A 23,540-nucleotide genomic window follows, 5' to 3' on the forward strand; every position below is an offset into this window, starting at 1 on the left:
GCTCCTGTGTGTCTACTGTCTACACTGGAGACATTCTTACCCTGATATCACTGCCCTGCGCCCAACAAAGATGTTGAAAGCCCATATTGAAACAGGGCTGGGAGGGAGGGAAGGAGGGTGGAGGGAAGAGGGGAGGGAGGGAGAGGAGTTAGATGGACTTGCCTCATAAATCTGCTGTCGTCAGTTGGCCGGAAGCCTTGGTGTATCTTGAGTGTAGAGAGAGAGCGAGCAGGTGTGAGCTGTGTGTGTGTCTGTGTGTGTGTGTGTGTGTACACAGTGTACAAGGGGAGTTACTGACTGTGGAAAACACTTAGCGAGGGTAATATTTGTAGTGCATACCCTTGTGAGATATATATCAAGAGACACTGTTTATGTTTTGGGCGGCTTATTTTCAGGGTAATCTGTGTATCTCGCAACTGTGCAAGAAAAAGGGTTTAGTTTTTGTAGCCGTGGCCCCTTGTCTTTTTGTCCTCGTATCTCGGCGGATCACTGGGCGATAAGGAGGGGGGGGGGGGGTGGTGAGGGGAAGGAGGAGGGGGGAGGAGATCAGTGACTTCAAAGCGGCATGGCAGCATTCTCCCGGCCCGGCCTGTTTACTCTGCTCAGTGGAGTCTGCATTCCTGCCTCTCATTTTTCCATGGCATTCCAAGAGGAGCTCCGTGCTCCTGGCTGTGTGCCGAAGGCTCAGCGACCCCCCCCCCCCCCACACACACACACACACACACTAACCCACACCCCCACCTCCCATATCCCCTCGCCGCCGCCATTAAAGCGAGTCGGAGCCAGCCCTGCACACGCAGCACCCCAGCAGGGTGCTGGGGGGGGGGGGGGGGGGAGGGGTAGGGTCACATGCACTAGGGCGCCACGGGAGACCAGTTAGGGAGGAGGAAGAGGAGGGGAGGGGGGACATAGTGTTATGCTTGGGTGCTCTCCTCCTCTTCATCCTTCCTCCTCCTCCTCCTCTTCCCTGCCTGCTGTTCTATAAACAGGGCCAGCCGATATTCACAAATCGACTGAAGAACTGTCTACTGCTGGAATGGTTGTGTTTCATGTCAGCTAGCGTGGGGCGGCGTACCTTCCGCGGCACCATGAAACGTTGTGAAAATAACAATTTAGCTTCTAATTAGAAGCCACATAGGGGGGACGTCCTCTTCTGATTTGGTTTCTGTGTATTTATGCCAGGGTTGTCAAGGACGTTGTCTGAAGCCTGGCCACGCTCACATGCCGAAAGAACAACAAGACCATCCAGGCTTTCATTTAGGCTCTGTTTAATCACCCTCCGCCTGTTATGACTGCCTCTCTCCTCTGCTTGGCCAGGGTGATTATGGGTTTCCCTGCGGAGCGTGGGGATGGAGGGAGACCCTGAGTCAGGGAGAGGCAGGCAGAGGCAGGCAGAGGCAGGCAGAGGCAGGCAGAGGCAGGCAGAGGCAGGGAGAGGCAGGGAAGGAGGGAGAGGCAGGGAGAGGCAGGGAGAGGCAGCGAAGGAGGGAGAGGCAGGGAGAGAGCTCATGTGAAGGAAGACGTCAGCGCCTCAGACCAGGCGGCTGTGTTCTCCTCCCACGCCCCCTCTTCTTCTTCTTCCGGTAGCTGCACTCGCCTCCAAGGCTCGGGATTGCCAACGCCCGTGACGGTGTTCACTTCTACACCGTGCCGTACAACAAGTCGTATTTGACGCCGTTTTCAGGCCTAGCATTGGTCGATAACTTCCTTATTAGATGGATGGAGCAGCGGAAACTGAAAAGCCTGTGAGATCAAGTGGGATGGTGTGAGTTGACGGGTCCAGTCCAATAGAAACCTGATCTCGTCAGTCTCCAAATGAGAGGCAGAGCCGGAGCATTCCACATTAGGGCCTGGATCCCCCAGACAGTCTGCCTGGCTCATGTAAACCCTCCCCCCAGACCTGAACCTGCCTCTGGGCAGAGCTGGAGCCGTCGGAGGGAAAGTCTCAGACTGTGAATCATAGGAGATCTATATTTCCACCCTCTCCCTTCTCTGGGAGATGAACACGTGAAGCTGGGCTGGTGGAGCTAGATGGCGTGTGTGGCGCCTGCTGCTTTGGGAGGGCGGTCCGCGAGTGGACCTCCACCGTTCCCGTTGGGGAGTCAGGTGGCTGAGCGGTGAGGGAATCGGGCTAGTAATCCAAAGGTTGCCAGTTCGATTCCCGGTCATGCCAACTGACGCTGTGTCCTTGGGCAAGACACTTCACCCTACTTGCCTCGGGGGGAATGTCCCTGTACTTACTGTAAGTCGCTCTGGATAAGAGCGTCTGCTAAATGACTAAATGTAAATGTTCCCAGCCGATCCTCTGTGCTTGTCCACGACCCCTCCCATGAAAAGAGAGACGTGTGGGAGACGGGGCGTACAGATGGCGGGGTCACTTGGGCTGGGCTGAAGGAGCAGCCTGAGGAGAAGGAAGGGGAAGGATTTGATTTCCTGTTCACGTACGGCTACGAACTTTGACCGATCTTAAAAAAAAAAAAAAAAAAAGAAGAAGAAAAAAAAAGGTATTGCAGGAAAGAGGGGTTATTGTGAAAGTGCTTAATCCCCCAAATAAAAGAGGGTCATTAAAAGCACGCCCGACAGCCCATCATTTTATTTTATTTTTTATGTGGACGTGTGTAAAAAATGCACCTGTCTCTCGTTAAAGGGTAATGTATTGAACCATGCGTGTCATCTGCCTTAAGAGGGAGGTGCTTGGAGGTCGCTGTGGACTGACTGTACCCAGCAGTGATGTCAGGCTGGGGCTTAGGAGCCTGGGGCTGCAGACTGAGCAGCTGGACTGGGGGCCGAGTGCAGACCTAGACTGCTAACCAGGGGTACACTGAACCCCCCCCCCTCCCCCTTCAGGGTGGCACCAGGGCCTGGGCTCTGGAGCAGTGCATGCTGGGTCATGGTGCGTTGGCACATGGGCGTCTGGTGTGATGTGGCCGGTGGTTAGGGCTTTTTTAAGGGAGAGGAGGTGGCACAGTGCGGCAGGGGGAGAGCGCTCCAAAGGCAAGGCTGGTCACAGACGGCATGTTCCTCAGATCCACCCAGTTGGAGCTGCAACGTTTTCCATATGCCTGCCTGCCTGCCTGCCTGCTCGCTGCTGCTCCCTCCCTCCTCTACCCCTCTCCCCCCGATCCCCTCCCTCCCCCTACCCCGCTCCTCCAACCATCCCTCCCCCCACCCCCACCTCCTCCTCCCTTCAGCTCCCTCAGACAGATTTCTTTGGAACGGGTCACATGATTTAAGAGGTCTCTGAAGTTTCCCCTTTCCCCCACATAGTCTCACAGTGCCCCCCCCCCCCCCCCCGCCCCCGCCCCCTCATCCCCCTGCGCCGAAAGGGCCAGGAGAGGGCTTGAGCGACAGTGATTGACACGCGGAGATGAGGAGTGTCACGCGGTGATGTAGTGGAACCTGAGGCCAGGGGAGGCCGAGGGGAGGCAGAGGGGAGGCAGAGGGGAGGCCGAGGGGAGGCCGAGGGGAGGCAGAGGGGAGGCAGAGGGGAGGCAGAGGGGAGGCCGAGGGGAGGCCGAGGGGAGGCCGAGGGGAGGCCGAGGGGAGGCAGAGGGGAGGCCGGGCAGGAAGCCTGGAGGACGTGAGGGCCCCGTGTCTGAGGAAGAAGGATCACCGCAGCACTAACAAACTCACGGTTACTGAGCCCGGGACCTTGTGTTGACAGGGAAGCTCTGTGTTTACGTTAACCTAGAGCTTTGAAATAGATAGCTTGGCTTCAGCCCGGGGCTGGTGGAGTGTTCATTGAGTGTGGGTGTTTGTGTGTGTGTGTGTGTGTGTGTGTGTGTGTGTGTTTGTGTGTGTGAGAGAGAGAGATATGGGAGTAGGGGTGAACGGGACTGAACCTGTGGTAGAACCGATTGGAGGACACAGGTCACCATCGGCAAGGTGTCTCCATGACAATGTGCATGTCATTGACACACTGGACAGAGGGGGTCAGTGGAAATACAGACAGGCCGTTTAGGTCTGTCATTCCTCAGTCCGTGGACATGTGGTCGTGTGTTTCCCCTGGAGCTCCACAGCGTGAAGCAGCCCCCCACGCCCTCTGAAGGTTCTTCCCGGCCTAGCTACACACGTCCCCCGCGCACTAAACAAGGACGCTCTGGGGATCTTGATGAATTTGGAACGGTTGAATCTGGGTTTTCTCCACAATGAGTTTGACCTTGAATAGGGACAGTGCTCCTGCTCTTATCTCCTGCCCCGCGCATGTGTGTAATGTCAGTGGGTGTAATGTCAGTGTGGGTAATGTCAGGGGAGTCAGGTGGAGTCAGGTGGCTGAGCGGTGAGGGAATCGGGCTAGTAATCCGAAGGTTGCCAGTTCGATTCCCGGTCATGCCTACTGACGTTGTGTCCTTGGGCAAGGCACTTCACCCTACTTGCCTCAGGGGGAATGTCCCTGTACTTACTGTAAGTCGCTCTGGATAAGAGCGTCTGCTAAATGACTAAATGTAAATGTAATGTCGGGTACTCTTCGTGGACTACAGTGATGGCTGCTGCTGTGGGCAGGCTAGTCAGGAGCCAGGTTGAGCTGGCGCTGACTGTTACCCTGACCCACTCTGACGTTTAGCCTCAGTAGAAGGTCTGGCATGTTTCAAACATCAAAGTTGAACACAGTAAACTGCGAATGGTGACTGTAATTATATGATAAGGTAATAAAGACCACTGCTCCCTCAGTGTCTGTGTGCAGTGTGTGCAGTGTGTGTGCAGTGTGTGTGCAGTGTGTGTGCAGTGTGTGTGCAGTGTGTGTGCAGTGTGTGTGCAGTGTGTGCAGTGTGTGCAGTGTGTGTAGTGTGTGTGTGTGTGCAGTGTGTGTGTGCAGTGTGTGTGTGTGTGCAGTGTGCGCAGTGTGTTCATGTGTGTGCGAGCGTGAGCGAGTTGGCCCACTTTTTTTCCTGGGGACGCAGGCAGGTCAGTGGTGCAGTAATGCGTGTCCCTGTGACTGTCCTCGCAGCCCCTCTGCTGTCCTGGCTGGGCTTGCTGCCTGTGGCACCCCCTGCTGCCTGATCGCCGCAACTGCACCTACCCCTATTCATCTGATTGTGGGATCTGGCCCAGACCTATAACACTGTACTTGTAATCACAGCAGAATCATTATTAAGGGTGTCTCACTAGAAACTTGCTTAGCGAGTGTCTTCCGGAAGACACTCACATCACTGGTGATGTTCGTTGTTAAAAGTGTTGTTTGTTGAAAGTGTAACATGTGATGTGTGTCTCGCCGGCGCTGTCCTCTGGCTCGGCCTTGCGGTTCTTTCTTCTCTTTATAATCCCTTCCTCAGAGCACAGAGACAGCCTGCCCGACCCCAGCTCATTCTCCTAGGAGCTCAGGGAACTACTTTAAGAAAGCGCCTTGGCAGATTCAAGGCTGCTGGTGATTATTCTGGCCTCATTATGGTGTCGTGTTTCCCCCAAGTCATTCAGTGTGGTTACGGCTACTGGATATTGGGCTGACGCTCTCAGTGGGGCGGGGGGGGGGGGGGGGGGGGGGCGGCAAGTCTGACGCACCTCTTGTTTTGACAACGCCAAAGCGGTGATGTCTTCTGTTTCTTTGCATTTGTAAGGAAAGGCAATAGCTGCAGAAGCCTCTCTTTCAGAGGCATATTTGTATGTATTTGTCCTTGGATTCCTTGACTTGCAATACTGGGTGATGCACTGTAACCTTGACGATGGAGTCGCCTACTACTGCACAAACCATGGTTTGATGTTTATGGTTTATCGGTAAAAGCTTTCATTAAGAGAACTTAATTGTGGATCATATTTACTTTTGCTATAGATGTAAATCACTTGTGATGAACATTCCAATGTTGTCTATAATGATGATTTATTGTAGGGCAGTGTGTGTTTGCATGCGTGTGTGTCTGCGTGTGTGTGCGTGTAGGAGCTAGCTCCGGGTGACTGTTGGTCTGTGCTGTGGACACTCTTGACATTTGGAAAAGGATCCTGTGCCCCCCCCCTCCCCTCTGTGCCCCCCCCTGTGCCCCCCAGGAGGATCCCTGAGTTTGAGCCCCTTGCTCCCTCCACGGTGTTGAGTTACTACCCCTGCAGGCTCGCTGCTCACACACACACACTGCACATTTCAGAAACTCCAAGACTTCCTATGGACATAGTACCTTTCTAATGCACATTACTAATGAATAATCTCCCCCCCACACACAGACACACACACACACAAACAGGAAGGGGACATGAAATTCAGTGTTCAGGGGAAGTGTTAGTGTTTTAACTTGTCTAATCATCTCAGTCTCATTGTGCTTGTGTCTATTAGCCGAGACTGGCCTGAGAGACTGGCCTGAGAGACTGGCCTGAGAGTCTGGCCTGAGAGACTGGCCTGAGAGACTAGCCTGAGAGTCTGGCCTGAGAGACTAGCCTGAGAGACTGGCCTGAGAGACTGGCCTGAGAGACTGGCCTGAGAGACTGGCCTGAGAGACTGGCCTGAGAGACTAGCCTGAGAGTCTGGCCTGAGAGACTGGCCTGAGAGACTGGCCTGAGAGACTGGCCTGAGAGACTGGCCTGAGAGACTGGCCTGAGAGACTGGCCCAACTTCAGACACACTAGCAGTAACTCCCCTAGTCCTCTCTGCTTTCATCCCTTCCTTAATCCACTCAGAAGATTATGACCTTTTAATCCAGCCTCCGGTGTGTGTGTGCGTGTGCATGTGCGTAGAGACTCAGGTGTGTGTTTGGTGGTGAGTCTGGCCCTACAGCCGGGCCTGTTGTACCAGGCTCAGAGATAAAGAGGGAGAGAGAGCGCGAGAAAGAGGGAAAGACAGAGTGCGTCCATCAGATTGAAGAGCCCAGCTGTGACTGGCTGAGGCATTCTGTTGACTGGCTTCCCAGCTTCCAACTGGGTTGGAACTCAGAACGCAGGCCAGGTCAGCGAACACATATTTTGCCTGTGTGTGTGTGTGTATTTGTGAATGTGTGTGTGTGTCTGGACATGTGTGTGAGTGGTGCTAGAGGCTGAAGGCTGGGTTAGTAGAATTCTTCCTTGACGTACACTAACTTGGCAGGCTTTCCAGGGCTTCTTTGAAACGGCTGATCCACCCCCCCCCCCCCCACACACACACACAGATTTACATGATAGAGGAGCCACATGCTGTACATGAATTCCTTTCATCTCCAAATGAACTAGGTGGCTCACTTTGAACATTTCGACAGTTTGTGCAGTATTTCCCCAGGCGAGGTTTGGCGGGTGGAGCGGGGCAGTAACTGAACGTTAGTCTGATGAGAGGTGCCCTTCGGATCGCTCCTGTAACGCACTCTGACATAAATGCCTGGTCCTGAATCCTGGCAGCAGAGGAACAAGAACGCCCCCTGCGCCATTCACCCCTCACCCCACCCACCCCCCTCACCCCTCAACCGCCCACCCCTCACCCGCCCACCCCTCACCCCACCCACCCCCCTCACCCCTCACCCCATCCACCCCCCCTCACCCCTCACCCCTAACCCCATCCACCCCCCTCACCCTTCACCCCCCCCCCATGATTATTGGCAGTTGAAAAAAGAAGAGAGAAGAGCCACAAGGCAAAGGGAGGGAAAAATGATTGACTTCTCACCACAGCTACTATTTACATAGACTTTTTTTCCTGCTTGTGTGTTTGTTTTCGAGACTGTTAGATTCTTCCCTTGGAGTATTTTTGGGGGGCAGAGTTTGATGGAGCTGGAGAAAAATGTCTTTAATCGTGGCTACAAAGGACTGGGAGGACATCTCCGGCCTTTACACAGATATACACAGAGGAGTGACCATTGTTAACAGACTAGAGGGAACTGTTTGTGCGCCCTGCGGTTTCTAGTCCCTGTGAAATGGAGACTCAGTGATTCTGGTTCCCAGGCCCCTTTTTTTCTCAGGCCCGTACAAAAACCATATGAAGATGTTTCAGTCTGTCAGCCGTTTATACTCCAACACAGTCTGCTGCTGACTGGCCAATGTTACTAACAGGGACATGTGGACACTGTTCACGGTCTTCTGATTGAAAACAGAGATGGCGTATCTATAAAAGAAGATAATACCTAGTCTTGTAAGCAAAGCTGACACTAACAACATGTTGTCAGATATGGGGTTTACAGTGCCTCTCTGTCTGTCTCAGACACTGACTAGACAAGACTGAATCCTCATGTTAAATTCAATGTCTATTATTGAGTATTTTTCACTAGTTGCAAATTATTTCCAAACTTTTGCATGTCAAGGTGGAATATAGACCCAAAGGAGATATTGTTAGAAGACTGCATGACATAGAAAACATTAGACAAGTCCCATGAAATCAGTTTGGCAGAAGATCTATCGACAGAAGAATACTTTTTACATTTTCCCTCAACCTATAGTATGGCAGGGTGTGGTGATGGCGGCAGTGAATAGTAAGGTCATTTTTATTCTTTTTTAATTTATTTTTTGATTGCGGCCAAGTTCCGCTGTGGGTCTTTAATTTTAGCCTAGTAAACGTGGACTGGTAAAGCAGCTGGCAGGGTAGCATGCAGGCCAGACCAGATAAGGCCAAGCCAGAGGTAGCATGCAGGCCAGACCAGGCCAAACCAGACTAGAGGTAGCATGCAGGCCAGACCAGGCCAAACCAGACTAGAGGTAGCATGCAGGCCAGACCAGGCCAAACCAGACTAGAGGTAGCATGCAGGCCAGACCAGGCCAAACCAGACTAGAGGTAGCATGCAGGCCAGACCAGGCCAAACCAGACTAGAGGTAGCATGCAGGCCAGACAAGGCCAAACCAGACTAGAGGTAGCATGCAGGCCAGACCAGGCCAAACCAGACCAGGCCAGACCAGAGGGTCACCTTTCTTCCACACACCAGACCTGGCCAGCTTGTGCCTCTTACATGGACCCAGTTCTGGAATCTAGACAACACCCATGTGTCGGCATAGTGGTAGCTTTAGCTTAGCATAATGCTCACCATCCAGCTACAGAGTTTTACTGGTATTTTTATTATCACTCCTGTAATTCTCAGTGAAGGATAGGTGTGTATGTGTGTTTGTATACAGTGTGTGTGTGTGTGTGTTTGTATATGTCTACAGTGTGTGTTTCCAGCTGTGCAGTTCAGCTAGAGCACACTGTCCCCCTCAACCATAACAACTTTCTGTAAATACTGTACAACATGCTAGCTGAAGAAACCGGGACTCGTTTTGTTGTTGAGTTTGTTTCGGGGACGCAGCAACCGTAAAGGCCTGCAGTTGTTAGGGTTAGAGTCCAAACCCTCTGCTGACTTTTTGGCCTGTGAGTGCAAGCTGTTCTTTAATCATCAATGTTGTTGTTTTCATAGTTGCGTTGCCAACACGCCATACTCCGTTCTATCATATTAATCATTCGGGGCACGTGTATCTTCGGTTCACTCCTTCGTGAACTGGACCCACCCATGCGTGAGGTGGTTAACTGGGATGTTTTTCTCTCTCTCCTTCTCTCCCTTTCTATGTCTCTCATCCCTCCTCTTCTCTGCTCTCTCCCCTCCCTCTCCTCTCCTCTCTTCTCAGTCTCTCTCTCTCCTTCTCTCTGCTCTCTCCCCCCTCCTTCTCCCTCTCCTCTCAGTCTCTCTCTCCCCTTCTCTCTCTTTCCCACTATGATGGACACACACGAGCCCTGCGTGATGCATGACGTCAGTCCGTCTCGACTGGGGTGCCAGCTGTTGATGTCACCCCTGGGCCTTTTTAATTTAGGGATTTCCGCTTGGGTGAGACGAGGGGGAGTCCTGTGACCTCAGGCCACAGCCACATGAAGAGGCCTGTGGACTAGGCTGGGCTGGGCTAGGCTGGGGCGGGCTGGGAGGAGCCAGGGTGGGCTGGGTTAGGCTGGGTTGGGCTGGGCCAGGGTGGGTGAGGGTGGACTGGGCCAGGCTAGCCTGTGCTGGGGTGGAGTGGGCTGGTCCGGACCGGGCTAGAGTGAACTAGGCCGGCAGGGTGGGACCAGGTTGGGTGATGTGAGAGGAGAGTGTGGGTGCAGCTGAGAGAATGATGAGTTGTAATGAGGCTTAAGTATGAGTTTCCTCACACACACACACGGTGGCATCCGTGCGTCTCCACCCCTTGGTGATGTCATGGGGGACAGGGTGGCTTCCTCGAGTTCCGTGCGACCAGCTCGCGGCGGCGGCACTGACAAACACGGCTGTCACCCCTCAAACCCTTAAACACAGCCTTTCACCAACCATCCAGTCCTTGTCAGAAGGCATCAAATAAGAAACCCTTATTCCTTCGGTACTCAGGGATCTGAATAGAGAACATCCTAACCTCCTCGCAGTTCATTCTGTGCTGATGCCGAGGGGGCATTCCAGGCCTCAGAGCCACACCTGACAGGCCGCGTGTCATTCTGTAGGTGGTGTATTTTGTTTTACGGCCCACTGTAAACCAGGCGGCTTGGCTTGACACCTTTTCCATAGATTTATTTCTGTAGCCTGTGATAAGGGGAGCTGTTAGTCAAATCGGCGCCCACATATGAAGGAAGTGTTGAATACATCAACCGTACGCCATCGATATAGAGAGACAGAAGCAGGCAGAGTGAACCAGCACGGCATCCTTTAATGGTGGGACACGGAGGTTTGGTCTCCTCGTTCGTGCTCCTCACACAGAAGTTCTTGCCCTGCTGGCGGGGTCACCTCAACCTTGTGCCATCATGTACACAGTGTGTCTACTCCCACGGTGCAACGACGTGACGATGTCCCCCAGCGCCGGTGATGAATGTGTTGCGAGGATGTGATGTGAGTGCTGAGCGTGGTGGTGCCAGGGCCTCCCTGACGGTGTGTCTCTCTCCTGTCTCCCCGTGTCCTAGTCGCACCCTCTGTCCCTGTGCAACGCCAGCGAGGACGAGCGCCAGGAGAGCGACTTCATCACCATCGTCAAGCTGGAGCACAAGGTTCCCCGGTGTCAGTCTCTGATCAGCAAGGTGAGACGCTCGCACACACACGCACACACAGACACACGCACACACTGCTTTTTTGTTGTGCCAAGGGTAGAGGATCCTTGGGACCACAACCCCCCCCCCCCCCTCCCCCCGCCTACTTGAAAAATGACCCCATGTGCTTTTGAATAGAGATCTGGCCAGATAGCGGCTTGGCTCTCTCTCTCTCTCTCTTTGGCCCCACCACGCTCTCTTAGATCTAGACTTAATGGAGGAGGCTTAGAGGAATCGTTGGCAGGTCTTGAATGTGATAGCAAGGATGCTGGCGATGGCTGTGATGTTCCCGGGACAGGGCCCCGGTCTGGCAGGGGTTTCTGTCCTGCTATGTGCCCGTGGCACAGCGCCCCTGCTTCCTGGCTCTGGATGTGAGGGCCGGGAGGCTCCAGCTGTCCCTGCCTGTATCTTGACCAGCAGGAGCACGCAGTTGTCGCTCCCTGTCTCGGCCTCTGCACGGCCAGGACAGATGCAGCTCCAGTGGCCAGGCTCTGGGCCTGTGTGCTCGCTCCTCTTATCTACAGTGTGCACACTGCAGCTCGAAGCCAACCAGGAGCAATACATCTTAAGGATTAGGCATGAAATAGGTTCTATCATACAATTATTTCCACTTTTTTTATTTATTGAATCTCTCAAACTTTTCAGTGTAATTGAGTTACTCAACCTACTTTACAGTCCTTAAAGATGAAGTCCTTCCACCCCCTCTGCTGTTCCTACTGGGTTTACTGAGGAGCAGGTGGTGAAGGACTGTCCCTCTAACCCATCTCTAAACTGCTTTGAATAAATCTTTATTGGCAACTTTTTGTTGTGCCCTAAACACAACACTCTGTCTTGCCCTCATGCTAAAGCGCCCTCGAACAAAAGCTGTATCCACCGGCAGCCTCTCTGTCCTGGCAGATAGGCCTGGAGATCAGGGAGAGATCTGTCTTGTTGTTTTGGTGTAAGTCTGGAAAGTATGTGTTGCTATAAACTGTGCTCCAGCCACCTGCGTCCTTGTTTTCCTTTGTGAGATTCGAAGGCTTCAGGTTTTTTTCTGGCCCATTTCAAAGGTATTTTGCATCTGCAGAATAGTTTGCAGGATGGGATTTGAAAGGAGTATGAATGAAATGTGGATGCACGGTCTAGTCCAGGTTTGGCCAGCATCGACCTCATGTTCCAGATCAACTTGTTTACAGGGTGGCCCCTCCCACACATCGACAGATACTCAGACGGCCACAGCGGCCTCATGTTGCACCACACGCAGCTCAGAATAGACCTTTAAGCAAACAAAGTCAAACTGAGACTACAGAGGATAAGGTTTCATTGTTGTCCTGTCTGTTTTTATTTTGGTTTTCCGACTTTCCTATCCCTGGCGACATGGCGCAGGCCAGGGACATGCCAGATTCCTTTCCCGATTTGTGGCGACTTTTCACCCAAACGTCCTCTAACCTTCGTTCCGCGGCCTGGACTTGACGGTTCTTCTGAGGCACTCTGAAAGCCAGCGTTGGGGGAGATTACAGACCTCTCATTATAATCAGATATGATCTCTCAAGGACTGCGTTCTCTTCTAAATGTAAATCTCGCTGACACAGCATATTTACCCACCGTGTAGAAAATAGCTGTCGTTGTGCAGTGCTCTTCCTCTCGTCTCAGTCCATGTCTTCTCCCGGAGATGCTTTCTAGGAGGTACAGTAGGTCTCTGGAGCTTTAGTACGTTACATTTACATTTAGTCATTTAGCAGACGCTCTTATCCAGAACGACTTACAGTAATTAAAGGGACATTCCCCCGAGGCAAGTAGGGTGAAGTGCCTTGCCCAAGGACACTACGTCATTTTGCACAGCCGGGAATCGAACCGAAATTCGATTCTGGCTGTGTAGTACAACACATAGGAGTTTGAAAGATGACTGTGTATTTGTTTTTGGGGCCGGGTCTAAGCCAGGGTCATACTACCTAGTAACAGACCTCACGGAGCTCTACTACCAGGAAATCTAACATAATCTACACTGTTTTGTCCTGTGGTCCCAGACCCAGTACCCAAACAATATGACCGTAGACTATAAAAGATTCCCAGGAAATATCCATAACAACCAGTTGGCCTTGTCCTAGCAACAGTTTGTCTATGAATGAATGAATGTTTTGCCTTGTAGACACAGTGGAACTGCATGGACTGAGAATGTTTTGGAGCCAAAGCGTGAGCTTTCTCAGTTTAGCCACAAAGCTCTGTTGTATGAAACAGCAGGTAGAAGAGAACATCCCTCTGAAAGAACCACTCAGAGCTCTCAGAACGTTCCGGGCCTTTGGTCCGTGCCCGGGCTTGTCAGCTCCCATAGAATGTGTTTCTTATTGATTCACCTCTTCTAAGATGAAAGGATTTCTAGCTTGATTGTACAGTAATCCTGGTATAAAAGCAGAGCGCTGTGTGTATGTGTTTGCACACCGGCTTGTTTGTGTGTATCGATGCTACGGTGTGTGTGTGTGTCTCAGGGAGGTCACAGGAAGAGGAGCCCGGGTGACAGGAAGTGCTAGAAAACAGGGGAAATCCGTGGAAGGAGTAATAAATCAGGACCCCCATGACAGTGTTTTTGTCTTCTCCTCTGATAGTTACCATGGTGTGTGTGTGTGTGTGTGTGTGTGTGTGTGGTAGGGAGGTGACATTGACCTCAGGCTGTTCCTGTCTGGTGTTGTGGAGGCTGAGTAAGGGCTGGCAGCTCAGTGTGCTTCTGGCCTGTTTTCCTCCAGTAGCTAAGGTCTAACGTCTAGAACTCAGGGGAGAGGAATCAAGACAGAACGCTGGGGAACATCTGGAAAACAGGGCCGATTCGAGCTTCGAGGGAAATGCAAAAAGCAGCAGGTACACACTCTGACATCTCGGAGTGAAATGTTTCGGTGCGAAGCAGAGTCCTGGATCGTCTTTGATTTTTCCTCTGAAAGAAATCCATCAGTTGGAGACGCCTTCCTAGAAAACCGTTATCAATGATTCCCCGTTGATTTGTTGTTCCTGTAAGCCACTCTCTTCCTTTTGGGTTACAAAGCCCGCTCCCTTCCCCCAGAATGGAGACAGGGCTTTCTCAGCAGGTCACCAGAGATGTTTAAAGCAGACAGCAGTTCTGTGGCATCGCCCTGGTGTGCTGACCCCTCACTGACAGCCCCGTCCACCCCCTGTCTGGTCCTGTCCTGGCTCCGACTTCTCCTGGCCCCCCTCTCAGCTCTCCTCCAGATGCACCCCCCCCCCCCCCCCTCCCCGGCCTGCCATATGGACGCACCACGGCCCAGAACTACTTTATGCACCTTCGGTTCCTTTTTAAAACCTTTCAGGCATACTGAAAAACACAGAAAGAGAGAAACGGGGAGCGGGGGAGAGAAAAGCCCGCCCTGAAAAGAAAAAAAAAACGTTTGACCGCAGAGATCTGAAATTGCCTTTGCATACACCTGTATGAAAGGATAGGAAACCATGTGGTGGGACCTACAGGGTCTGTTTTTCCTGTTTCTACCTTGTTTAGTATGAGGTCAAGATAACAGTGCCCTTCTCTTCCCCACTCCCTCAGAGAGTGCGCTGTGTGTCATCTCCGCTTTCATGTATCAAGCCTTTCCCTCCTTGTGTATTCGTCTGACTGAAACGTTTGTCTGACTGTGTTGACCTCACTATCAAGTATTAGACCGTATGAATGAAATGAATGGGGAGTATTGTGCACTGCCAACCACCTCGAATATTTCTACTGTTGTTACCCCGAGCTGTTGAGAGAAGCTGTTTTGCTTGAGCTTTTTCAAACCCCTTCCACCCTGGGCGATGCATGCCTTCCATTCTCTCTATAGAAAGGGAAGGTTTAATAACTAATCACCTTTTTATGTGTGTGTGTGTGTGTGTGTGTGTGTATGTGCATCTGTGTGTCTGTGTTTCTGTGTGCGTGTGTGTGTGTGCATGCGTGCGCCGGACCCCAGTGTGCCTTTCTTCCTCCATTTCCTCTGTTTCTAAAGTTAAACTGAGCTCAGCTGCACATGGAGCTCCAGGGGCCCGGAGTGTTTAACGGCAGCTTTGCTGTTAACTGACAGGCTGATTGATTCTCCTCTCATATCAGCTTTCCAGAGGCTGTGAGTGTGTTCATGCGGTAGGTAGGTAGGGAGGTCGGTAGCTAGGTATCACAGTACAGTAAGCAGCAGGGGAGGAGGTATTTTCCCGACCCAGTGCCTCTGTCTCTCCCGCTGCCTCCATAAGGTTTACGAGCTGATATTATCAGGGAAGCGCCGGCAACACTCATAGGCCTTTTGATAAAGCAAAACAATGGAGACCTTTGTGGAGGCCTTCCCCCCTATCCACCATCATTCACACACACACACACACACACACGGGTACACACACAAACACACGTGCGCACGCACATATACGCGAGTACACGCACACACTGGTACACCCACGTACACATGCGCGCAAGTGCACAGAGACACACCAAACACACACGCACGCTGCCAACATCAGCTGCAGTGTTCTCCACAGTGAGCCTCTCCACGGTGCCAGAAGAACAAAGTATTCCAACAATGTGGAGGAAGGAGGAGCAGGCTGGGGCCTGTGGTTTCGGGGAGGAGGTGAGGTCAGCCTGCAGTGCTGCTGCTGCCCTGCCTGGGCTAACCTGCTCCCTGCCAGGGGCATCAACCTGACCCTAGCCTCCTCACTCCTGCTGCTGTCCGCCATGCCTGTCGGGCCTGTCACGCTAGCATGCTAGCTCTGGGGATTCTGTGGAGAGGAATTTGGGAAACGTTTCGAGATGAACTCAAATGATTGTTGGCTAGCTGAGTTGGATGTTGTTGACATTGTCGATTTACATAGCTTAAACTAACTGTGTTTCCTTTGGCATACAGAACTTTCGTTGGTCAGTTTTTTTTTATTCCAAAAGCCACCCAGACAGTCATCCAGTGTTTATGCTTTTGTGAGAAGGACATTTGTGTGTGTGCTTGTGCGTGCGTGCGTGCGTGTGTGTATAAAAAAGTGTGTGTGAAGACCAGTGTAGGTTAAACCGTGGTAGTGAGCACACACGCAGGCGATACAGTAAACAATATTTGTGCCATCGGGCTGTCTAGAGGGCGTGCTGTGTTCCTCTGTGAAGAGCAGGATCCAGTTGTCGAGGCTCTCTCTGAGGCATCTGCTGCGTTTGAAGTCCAAGGCCAGGCGCGCGGGACGATAAGTCTTCCGCTGTCGTCACGGAGACTGCCGAGTGCATTCCCGTGGGAACAGGCCAGAGGATACTACAAGGGGAGTGGCAGCTATGTCACTGAAGTCCACATCTAGCCTCAGTGACACGTGGGTCCCCGTTTGATTCATCTACTCACATCCAGGCAGGAAGAAATGATCACCCACAGTTGTGTAATTATACACATCATCAGGTCCATGTTTCTGTATTGATTTCCGGGGAGCAACAGAAGTGGTGGTGTTGGTGCCTAAGGTGTGCTGTTCCTCCAGTCAGCCCCTCCCTCGGTGACTCACACTTCCCTACGGTCCTGGATCCTTGGCCGTGACCCAGCGATGGCCCCAGACCCCAGGCGCACACAGCTCCTCAGGAGAATGAACTCAATCGGATTTAATCGCTGCATCCAAACTATGTGAAAGCCTCCAGTGAGGAGTGCTGTGATGTGAGGCCCAGTGAGGAGTGCTGTGATGTGAGGCCCAGTGAGGAGTGCTGTGATGTGAGGCCCAGTGAGGAGTGCTGTGATGTGAGGCCCAGTGAGGAGTGCTGTGATGTGAGGCCCAGTGAGGAGTGCTGTGATGTGAGGCCCAGTGAGGAGTGCTGTGAGGCCCAGTGAGGAGTGCTGTGATGTGAGGCCCAGTGAGGAGTGCTGTGATGTGAGGCCCAGTGAGGAGTGCTGTGATGTGAGGCCCAGCCCTCAGTCCCCAGGCGGCACCGAGTGCTGAATGAACGCAGCCTCGGCATGAAGAGAGGGCAAACTTGTTGCTTTCCTTAATTACAGACTTTGTTTTGCAATGCCTTTTTTTTCTCCTTTCTTCTTCCCCTCGCTCGCTGCTACGACTACTGTAGGAATAACAGTGTGGATGAGGACAAGGGGCCCTTGCTGTCACTTTATACCTGAGTCGGCCGTCTGGCTGTCTCCCAGTTTTATAGCTATTGGAGGCTGGATGGCTGGAGGTGTGAGTTGGATATGTGGACCTGTCCTTCAGGCTGCGTTCTGGTGATGGCAAGAGGCCAGGGCATGAAAGTAAGGTCTAGCTGCAGGCCTGGCTGAGCTGTGGTGTACTGTACCTGGGGGGGGGGGGGATTAGAGAGCCGGGAGCAGGCTTCAACACAGGGCAGCTTTTAGTGAGGACCTGCCTGCTATTGTAGATGCAGAACAATGAGAGGAATACTTCAGGTTTCCCTCCTCAATGGGGAAGTGCATTCCTGGCTTTGTGGGGCTTCATAACAAGTGGAGCGGTATGCGTTTCGCCGCCGCCGCCGTTTCGGGCGGGGGGGGGGGGGGGGGGGGAGTATTTTCGCCGCTCAAAGTAAAGAGTCTGAGAGCAAGCATGCCTTCTGTTATTCCCATGTAATCTGCCTTTTCAGGTGTGCAGGTGGCATGGAGAGAGAGGAGATAGAAATCTGAGCGCGACTGATGGAGTAAGCTGTTTGTCTGAGAGGTGCTGGGAGGGGTGGGGGGCGTTGCAGGTGATGTTAGAGTGGAGGGGTGGCTTTAATGGGTGAAAAGGGTTTGTGTGTGGGTTGGGATGGGTCGACCTCGGGATTAGACGGCTGGGCGTACGGAACGTCTGGGTGGGGGTGGCGGGGGGATGGGCAGCGGTGAGCTCAACTCTGCGCTAAGGGGAGGCAGGTGCACGGGCGATCAACCTTTATGGATAGCTCCTACTTGAGGGGGGGGGGTCCTGTGAGGGTCAGTCAGCATGGAGCTGGCCAGTAGCTCTGCAGTGATCCAGCCTCCTCCCAGCCCCTGCTTCACCCCACACCGTGTCACCATGGCGATCCCCTGACCCCGGGGGAGTGGGAAGAAGGTGGGGGTGGATACAGGTCAATGCTAAACAGATGTCACCTTCAGGATCAGCATTGTTGCCATGCGCCAGTCCAGCAGGGAGCCTCAGAACGTACCGGAGCGATCAGTCCGTCGTCACAACGGAGCGATGACAGGGTGTACGTGAGACCCGTGTTTAGACGCGACGGAGAGTCGAGCTTCGCCACGGGAACTGAGCGTGCTGTATACAGTACATACATTTTATTTACGGAATTTTATTGCCAGTGTAGATTTCGGTTGCATGTTTGGAACGGTCAGGATGCAGTGCGAGAGGAAACATGTCTGTTCCATGGGCAGTGTGTTTAATCAGCCACACAGACAGCCTGCTCACTCTCTCTGTCGGTTACCGACAAAAACGTCCAACATACTGATTAGAACCTCTGGGTTTTTTTTCTCTTTTTTTTTTCTCAAAGGACCTGTACTGTGTCTCAGCCATGCATGCACACGTGTACCAAACACACACACACACACACACACACACACACACACACACACACACACACACACACGCGCACACACACACACACACACACACACACACACACGCAGCCTTTCCTTTCTGATCTTTACGACCTGTCAGTAAGTGTCTAATTTATGTTCACCACAGCCCCTCATTGGCAGCTTTATAATTGTCGCACATTAATATTCTGGGGCCCTGCCAGCACTCCTCCAGGCTCTCTCTCTCACACACACACTCTCTCTATCTCTCTCGCTCTCTCTCTCTCTCTCTGCCAGCACTCCTCCAGGCTCTCTCTCACACTCTCTCTCTCTCTCTCTCTCTCTCTCTCTCTCTCATACCCTGTATTTCATTTACATTCTCACTTCTTTTAGAGGAGATGGAACATGCTCCACCCCAGAGGTGTGTGCATGACTCTACAGATCATCAGCTAGCTCCAGTCTTGGACTTGCTGCCGTTGGTGCCTGATAAATATAGACTCGGAGGTGCTGAAATAGCTCATCAAAATCCTTCCTCAGATCTCCACGCATACAGCGAGAGGAATGTCTGCTTTTAATGGTCTCCTTTTGATTGCCTGCGTGTTCTGTACTTTTGTCTATAGATGAGTGACAGCTTGTTTGTTCTCTCTATCTCTCACGTGCACACACACACACACACAACTTCCCCCACTCTGTTCCCCCCCCCCCTTTTCCCCCCCTTCCTTGAGATGGTCCTGGATCAGCATTGCTAGCACATGAGAGGTGGCCGACGTGTCTGAAAGCACACCCCCTTTCCCCTCACTCTCACAGCAGTAGCTGCAGGACCGGTGGTGGCAGAGAGCAGGGCTTCTTCTGGTCTGCAGGCCGATTTGGGTTTGTTGACAGCACGACCACACGACTTCTAAATGCAAACAGTGAGACATCTTCAAAGCCAAGGAGCAGCAGGCACTTCTCGGAAAAGCTTGTGTGTGTGTGTGTGTGTGTGTGTGTGTGTGTGTGTGTGTGTGCGGCTTGTGTGTGCGTGTGTGTGTGTGTGTGTGTGCGGCTTGTGTGTGTGTGTGTGTGTGTGTGCGGCTTGTGTGTGCGTGTGTGTGTGTGTGTGTGTGTGTGTGTGTGTGTGTGTGTGTGTGTGTGTGTGTGCGGCTTGTGTGTGCGTGTGTGTGTGTGTGTGTGTGTGTGTGTGCGGCTTGTGTGTGCGTGTGTGTGTGTGTGTGCGGCTTGTGTGTGCGTGTGTGTGTGTGTGTGCGGCTTGTGTGTGCGTGTGTGAATATTTATGCGCGCTTGGATGTTTATCTGTTCTCTGAGCTCGGCTCCCCAGACTTGAAGAGGCTGCTCCTTGTATTTTGGAATGCAAAGTGTTTACGTCTCAAGGCGTTCATATTAGCGTGGCGCATCTCTCACTTGTCACTTCAAAGGGAGCGACTCGGGGTCAGGGTTTCGTCAGCCTGTCTTCAGCGCTCCGAGAAGACGAGCTGAGAAAAATGTTGCTCTAAATATAGGGCGCTGTGCCCAGATTACACACACACACACACTTACACATACACAGAAACAAAGATGGTGCCATTAAAGTAGATGTTAAAATGTTGTTATTAAAATACCTGAATCCCAACCGGTTTGTCCCATTAGAAGATACACCTCTAGCTGGTTTTGGTAGGCAGTAGTGCTTCAAGGCTGTGGTGGAGCTCGGGGGAGCAGCTGGGCTGGACTGGGTTGGGCTAGGCTAGGCTAGGCTGGGCTGGGCTGGACTTCGCTAATGTACTGTAGGATGGGTTAAGATGGCCTGGGTTGAGTTTAGCTGGACTGGGCTGGGCTATGCTAAAACATGGCTAAAGGCTGGGATGGGCTATGCTAAAACGTGGCTAAAGGCTGGGATGGGCTATGCTAAAACGTGGCTAAAGGCTGGGATGGGCTATGCTAAAACGTGGCTAAAGGCTGGGATGGGCTATGCTAAAACGTGGCTAAAGGCTGGGATGGGCTATGCTAAAACGTGGCTAAAGGCTGGGATGGGCTATGCTAAAACGTGGCTAAAGGCTGGGATGGGCTATGCTAAAACGTGGCTAAAGGCTGGGATGGGCTATGCTAAAACGTGGCTAAAGGCTGGGATGGGCTATGCTAAAACGTGGCTAAAGGCTGGGATGGGCTATGCTAAAACGTGGCTAAAGGCTGGGATGGGCTATGCTAAAACGTGGCTAAAGGCTGGGATGGGCTATGCTAAAACGTGGCTAAAGGCTGGGATGGGCTATGCTAAAACATGGCTAAAGGCTGGGCTGGGCTATGCTAAAACGTGGCTAAAGGCTGGGATGGGCTATGCTAAAACATGGCTAAAGGCTGGGATGGGCTATGCTAAAACGTGGCTAAAGGCTGGGATGGGCTATGCTAAAACATGGCTAAAGGCTGGGATGGGCTATGCTAAAACGTGGCTAAAGGCTGGGATGGGCTATGCTAAAACGTGGCTAAAGGCTGGGATGGGCTATGCTAAAACATGGCTAAAGGCTGGGATGGGCTATGCTAAAACGTGGCTAAAGGCTGGGATGGGCTATGCTAAAACGTGGCTAAAGGCTGGGATGGGCTATGCTAAAACGTGGCTAAAGGCTGGGATGGGCTATGCTAAAACGTGGCTAAAGGCTGGGATGGGCTATGCTAAAACGTGGCTAAAGGCTGGGATGGGCTATGCTAAAACGTGGCTAAAGGCTGGGATGGGCTATGCTAAAACATGGCTAAAGGCTGGGATGGGCTATGCTAAAACGTGGCTAAAGGCTGGGATGGGCTATGCTAAAACGTGGCTAAAGGCTGGGCTGGGAGTGGTCAAGGCCAGGAGGAGGATTCCTAACAAACACGTGGCATCTGTCTTCACACTTATAGAGCTGTTGATCTTTTTAGCACAGTTCAGGGTTAAGGTCATATACGACATGTTAAAAGTCTTGTAACAATCTGACTGCGCTATACATGTTATATGGCCGAGTGTCCCAAATGAATGGCTTTTATTGTGAAGTCAGTTATAACTGCTCCCTGTCTCTGGCCCTTTGATCTCTGCTGTGGAGCCTGGTCATGACCTCAGAGGAGGGCTTCAGGGGCCTAGAATCACCTGCGGAGGGTTTACATGTGGAGGAAGACTGGGGGGGGCGGGGGGGGGGGGGCGGTGACATGAGTGTAATACTGGACTGTTGGTTCCCCGGCTTGGCTTTGAAGGCTTTGTATGGTACATGATAAGAGGCTCCTGGTTTCATGTTGAACATGCTCACGTAGCTGGTCTCACTCTGAGACACCTCTGTGGGCTGCTCTGTCTACCTGTGGCAAAGCTGTTAGGGACGGTCTCATAGAAACTGTCCTTGTGTTTTGCTCCCGTTTGGTCTTTGTTGACCTCGTGAAACGAGAGACTAAAGCATAGGGCCTAGTCAGATCTGATCTGTCTCCAGGAGACCTCTGATGACGATGATCAGAGGAGCTGGATGGCGTGAAGTTCTCTATCCTGGTGGAGGGCAGAGAGACAGTGAGGTGGTGTAGCCCACACCAGACCAGACTTGATTTTATTATCTCCCTCGTCCTCTCCCTCCCTCCCCTCCCTCTCTCCTCTCCTTTCTGTCCGTGTGTGGGGCAGTGCCTGATTCTCATTGTGCAGGCTGGCTCATCAGCCCCCTTTTGAGGGGTGCATTAGAATGTTGTTTTTATATAGCAGCAAGCAGAGGCATGCTGAGCTTCTTTTGAACTGCTCTGTACAAACAGATGGAGGTTTTTACACTGCCTTTATGAGATTAAGTGATACATTCCCATAAAAAAATACATTTCCCTGTGCCCCTGGGCCTCTCTCACCCTCCCTCCCTCTCTCTCTCTCTCTCTCTCTCTCTCTCTCTCTCTCTCTCTCTCTCTCTCTCTCTCCTCGTTTCTTTACATCCAGTTTGCCTCAGGCCTGGGCAGAGGCATCATGCTGTAAGCACAGTGAACAGTAGACCAACAAACATTTCCCTAGACAGACAAACTCAGCGTCTCCCAGAGATTAGAGCAGAAAGACTAGCAGCTTCTCCCTTCACTCTGGCTACAGGTTGTTGCCAAGAAAACTGTCTTGGAGTCTTATCTTGGGTTGGGTTTGGATATTTTCTATGCCCCTCTTTAAAACAGTATGAGTTGAGATCCTGCAGAAATATTGTTTTGGGGATGAGGAGCCCAGCTGTGTACACCACACTGTACCAAGACTGTGAAACTGATAACAAGGATGGGAGCAGATACTCACAGAGGACTTGTGGATTTTTACTGCTTCTCAGTTCCTCGCTCCTCTGTGTTTGCCTCACATAGCAGGTGTGTGTGTGTGTTTGTGTGTTTGTGTGTGCGTCTGCATGTGTGTGAGTGTCACACGGCTGGTGTGTAGGTTTTTATGTGTGCGTGTGTTTGCTCTGTAGAAAGATACAGCTTTCAGAGCACAGCCTGTTCCAAGAGGGAATTCCTGATGGCTTACTAGAGCTGTTGAATGAGATGGAGGGCTCCGAATGGGAACAGGAGGGAGGGAGGGAGGGAGGGAGGGAGGGAGGGAGGGAGGGAGGGAGGGAGGGAGGGAGGGAGGGAGGGAGGGAGGGAGGGAGGGAGGGAGGGAGGGAGGGAGGGAGGGAGGGAGGGAGGGAGGGAGGGAGGGAGGGAGGGAGGGAGGGAGGAGGTTACTCCAAGACCTTAGGAGGGGTGGCAGGTTCTCACTAACAGGTCTGATTAAAAAACAGGATGCGCTCTGAAAACAGGAACATTATCTGCCTCTTGAAAGGGCAGGAAAGGCCTCTAATTGGCTTCCCCTGTTCTCAGCCCTGCCACTCCACTGGTGAGAGAGGCTATCAGGCCCTCTGTAGGGCCTCAGCACAGTCTCTCCCTATGTCTCTCTCTTTCCCGCTCTCTTTTTCCCTCTCTTTTCCTTCCTTTCTCTCTCTGTCTCTCTCTCTCTCCCACTGTCTTTTATTCTAGAAGAAAGCACAGTTTCTACCATAATCAGCTCTAAAGGAATGTAGCAGCATACTGACATTCTTGTAAAGAGACATTTTGGACGTTAAGTATCTGACTTAGATTTATTAGAATTTTTTTTTTAAGAGAAGATTCTTGGCTCCGGTCACAGATCTCTTGATTGAGTGCAATACAAATAATCAAATGTTACAAGGCCTCCCTGGAGCTTGGTCGTGTTTAATGTGGCTGAGCTTCTAAGACTCTGGAGCGGTGAGAGACAGGATGAAGCGACAGAAACGAATGTTTCTGATCTGATGGAG

At 52.1% G+C, this 23,540-nt stretch overlaps 1 protein-coding gene across 1 annotated transcript in view; it reads left to right on the top strand.

Moving 5' to 3' along the window:
• The window catches only part of LOC136963188 (E3 ubiquitin-protein ligase RNF43), a 64,834-nt gene that overhangs the window by 31,984 nt on the left and 9,310 nt on the right, over window positions 1–23,540 (top strand). Inside the window, exon 2 of the mRNA XM_067257230.1 lies at window positions 10,757–10,870. Coding sequence (XP_067113331.1) covers window positions 10,757–10,870 — 114 coding nt within the window. The remainder of the gene's footprint in view (window positions 1–10,756; window positions 10,871–23,540) is intronic.

The sequence above is a fragment of the Osmerus mordax genome, chromosome 19, assembly GCF_038355195.1.
Source record: "Osmerus mordax isolate fOsmMor3 chromosome 19, fOsmMor3.pri, whole genome shotgun sequence".
In the NCBI taxonomy this organism is placed as follows: Eukaryota; Metazoa; Chordata; class Actinopteri; order Osmeriformes; family Osmeridae; genus Osmerus; species Osmerus mordax.